Consider the following 2,628-nt stretch of genomic DNA (forward strand, 5'->3'; position numbering starts at 1 on the left):
ACACGTGATTACATCAGACGAGGCTACGCAACACGTGATTACATCAGACGAGGCTACGCAACACGTGATTACGTCAGACGAGGCTACGCAACGTGTGATTACGTCAGACGAGGCTAGGCAACGTGTGATTACGTCAGACGAGGCTACGCAACGTGTGATTACATCAGATAAGGCTATGCAACGTGTGATTACGTCAGACGAGGCTACGCAACATGTGATTACATCAGACGAGGCTACGCAACGTGTGATTACGTCAGACGTCAGCGACAAGCTTTGCGGTAGTAAATAGGATGAGAAACTTGCTAACTAGCGGAGGCTAATCATCTCGGGGCAATGGAGCAATTTTTTCGTGAATGCCTTGCTATTGGGCAAATTGTAATTATTCTGTCTATTCAGCTAGTACAGGCTAAGTTTAACGCTGCCAGGAGACGTAGGGAAATAAACGCAATGTTTTCGCACATTTATGATCACATCCGGGACGAGGCAGGAAAGCGGAAACAGCAGAACGTCACGTGAGGTAAATATGCACTACGTCAGAATTAAATTCAGCAAACATGTTTCCATCTCCCGTTTTGCTCATTAACTACTTTGCGAATCATCCAAAAACCACCTCAAGCGAGCGTAAAAACTTTTTAGTGAATTGAGGATTTTTTTTTCGAATTTTGCTGTTTCCATCAGACTTTTTATCACATTTTTAATGTGACACTTCTAAATGCGCATCAAGAAGCCTTGATGGAAACACGGTTAGTGTTAAAACGAATGTCTGAGGAGAACTACCTCATTTCAACACCTAGAAGAAAAACACAATTGTGCTGTGTAAAATGGTTAAAGTCCTACTTTGTTGATGCCTATAAAGTCCTACATGGTTAATAAAATCTTGTTCTCATCAAATACACCTAGCTTGCACAGCTACTGATGCTAGCTTTGACACTTGTATTGCAGAGGAGACCCTGGACAGTGTCATTGCCCAACCCCTGCCCTAGGCCTTATCACCAATGATGACGGCAATGATAAACAGCATGCATTCATTTGGAAAACACTCTTTTACACAACGAAACATAAAAATACCATCATTATAGCTGTATCTCTGGTAGATGTGGAAATGTTTAGTTCTGAGAGAATAACAACATCTGAAGTCAGAAACAACAAAATATTTTTAGAGGCTTAAGAAATGAGTGTAAATATTCACCGTTTGGGTGGTAGGGTTCCGCGGCAGACTACACATTATGGCGTCCATCTCATCAAACTTTTTTAGGGTGGCCTGCACTTCTGAGTGGAGTTCTTTATATTCTGCGTACTGGTCATTGAACACAGCTCGGTACTGGTCCCGCTCCTCATCCGAATGGATCACTGGGTATTTGCTGTATCACGGAGACAAAAAAATAGTGTTTTATTACTATACAAGTAGCGCAGAAACTTATTCCAGAATTGAACACTGGTTAAGTTCTCAAGATGAATTTCCTTTTAGGTGAAAAAGAACTAAAAACATATTTGAAAGTCTGTAATTAGCAGAGTCATTTAAAGGTCTATCATTCATTGAAATAATGGATGATGCCTTTCATGACAGAATTTTAAAGCAAGATCATTTTCAGACATTTAGACTTTCTAAGGCAAACAAACTAGAGTTCGATAAAATGGATTAAACCAGGGGTTCTTAACCTTTTAGACCTCAGGGCCCAATTTATTGAACATAAAGTGTCACGAGGCCCAGTCAGACATTACCAATGTATGGATCAAAATGATAATTATTATAAATGTTGGATTGATTTTTATTGTATTTGCATTTGTTATGGAATAATTATTGCCTTGACACTGTCCAGTAATCATATCTCATGATAACTACAGTAGTTTCGGCTGTTTTAATCTATCGGCCCAGACTTAAAGACTCCAGCAATGCATGAACTCTTTTATTTTGATAAGGTGTTTCTGGGCAGACAGCCCTGTCATTGGTTAGATGGTTCACAGTTGGCGAACTGTGATTGGTTGTAAACATGTTGTAGTGGTCACCCTGGGTGGAATAAGCGTTCCACCTGCCTTTGAACTTGACCACGGAAGGCCTCCTTTAAAGAACAGAACTCTGTTCAATTTTTATGGTCATAACATGTTTTTCTTAAACAATTAAGGGACATTTTATTTCATTTTATTCTCTATAATCAAGATAATAAACAAAATAGTAATGTTCTTTATATGTTTTGACTTTACATATTTTACTTAAGCGAAAGTTATTTCTTAATTAAAGTTATCATTTTAAAGTTAAAGTTATATGCTTAACTGAATGACAACTTATGTTCTTCTCACTATAATCAGAGAAAGAAAGAAAGTCACAAAAGATATCATTTTAATGTTTATTTTGTGTATGTTAATCAACCATTATTTGAGTATAAGGTGATTATGTTTTTCTTTTCAATTCACTATAAAAGTGTGATTTTCTACTTATGCCTAACAGAGGTTGGTGTGAGAAGTTTCACTAAAAGCTGAGAGTTCACAGCAACAGCTTTGAGCATGTAAAACAGTTGTTTTGTCTGAGAGGCAAAAGGTTCCCATGGGAACTTTCTACTCTCCTATAACTTTCTGATTCACACCTGTTAACAACCAAGGTCGACCGAGAGGCTCTCTCTCTACCTCCTC

The 2,628-nt window shown here is 38.2% G+C and overlaps 1 protein-coding gene across 1 annotated transcript in view; it reads right to left on the reverse strand.

The window, feature by feature from the left end:
* Positions 1-1,361, reverse strand: part of LOC106534813 (MARVEL domain-containing protein 2) — a gene marked incomplete at its 5' end in the record, with an annotated part of 16,801 nt that extends 15,440 nt beyond the window's left edge. Inside the window, 1 exon segment of the mRNA XM_014031577.1 lies at positions 1,190-1,361. Within this exon segment, the coding sequence (XP_013887031.1) occupies positions 1,190-1,361 (172 nt within the window).
* Between the last annotated feature and the right edge of the window lie 1,267 nt (positions 1,362-2,628).

Source organism: Austrofundulus limnaeus, unplaced genomic scaffold (assembly GCF_001266775.1).
Source record: "Austrofundulus limnaeus strain Quisiro unplaced genomic scaffold, Austrofundulus_limnaeus-1.0 Scaffold1273, whole genome shotgun sequence".
NCBI lineage: Eukaryota > Metazoa > Chordata > Actinopteri > Cyprinodontiformes > Rivulidae > Austrofundulus > Austrofundulus limnaeus.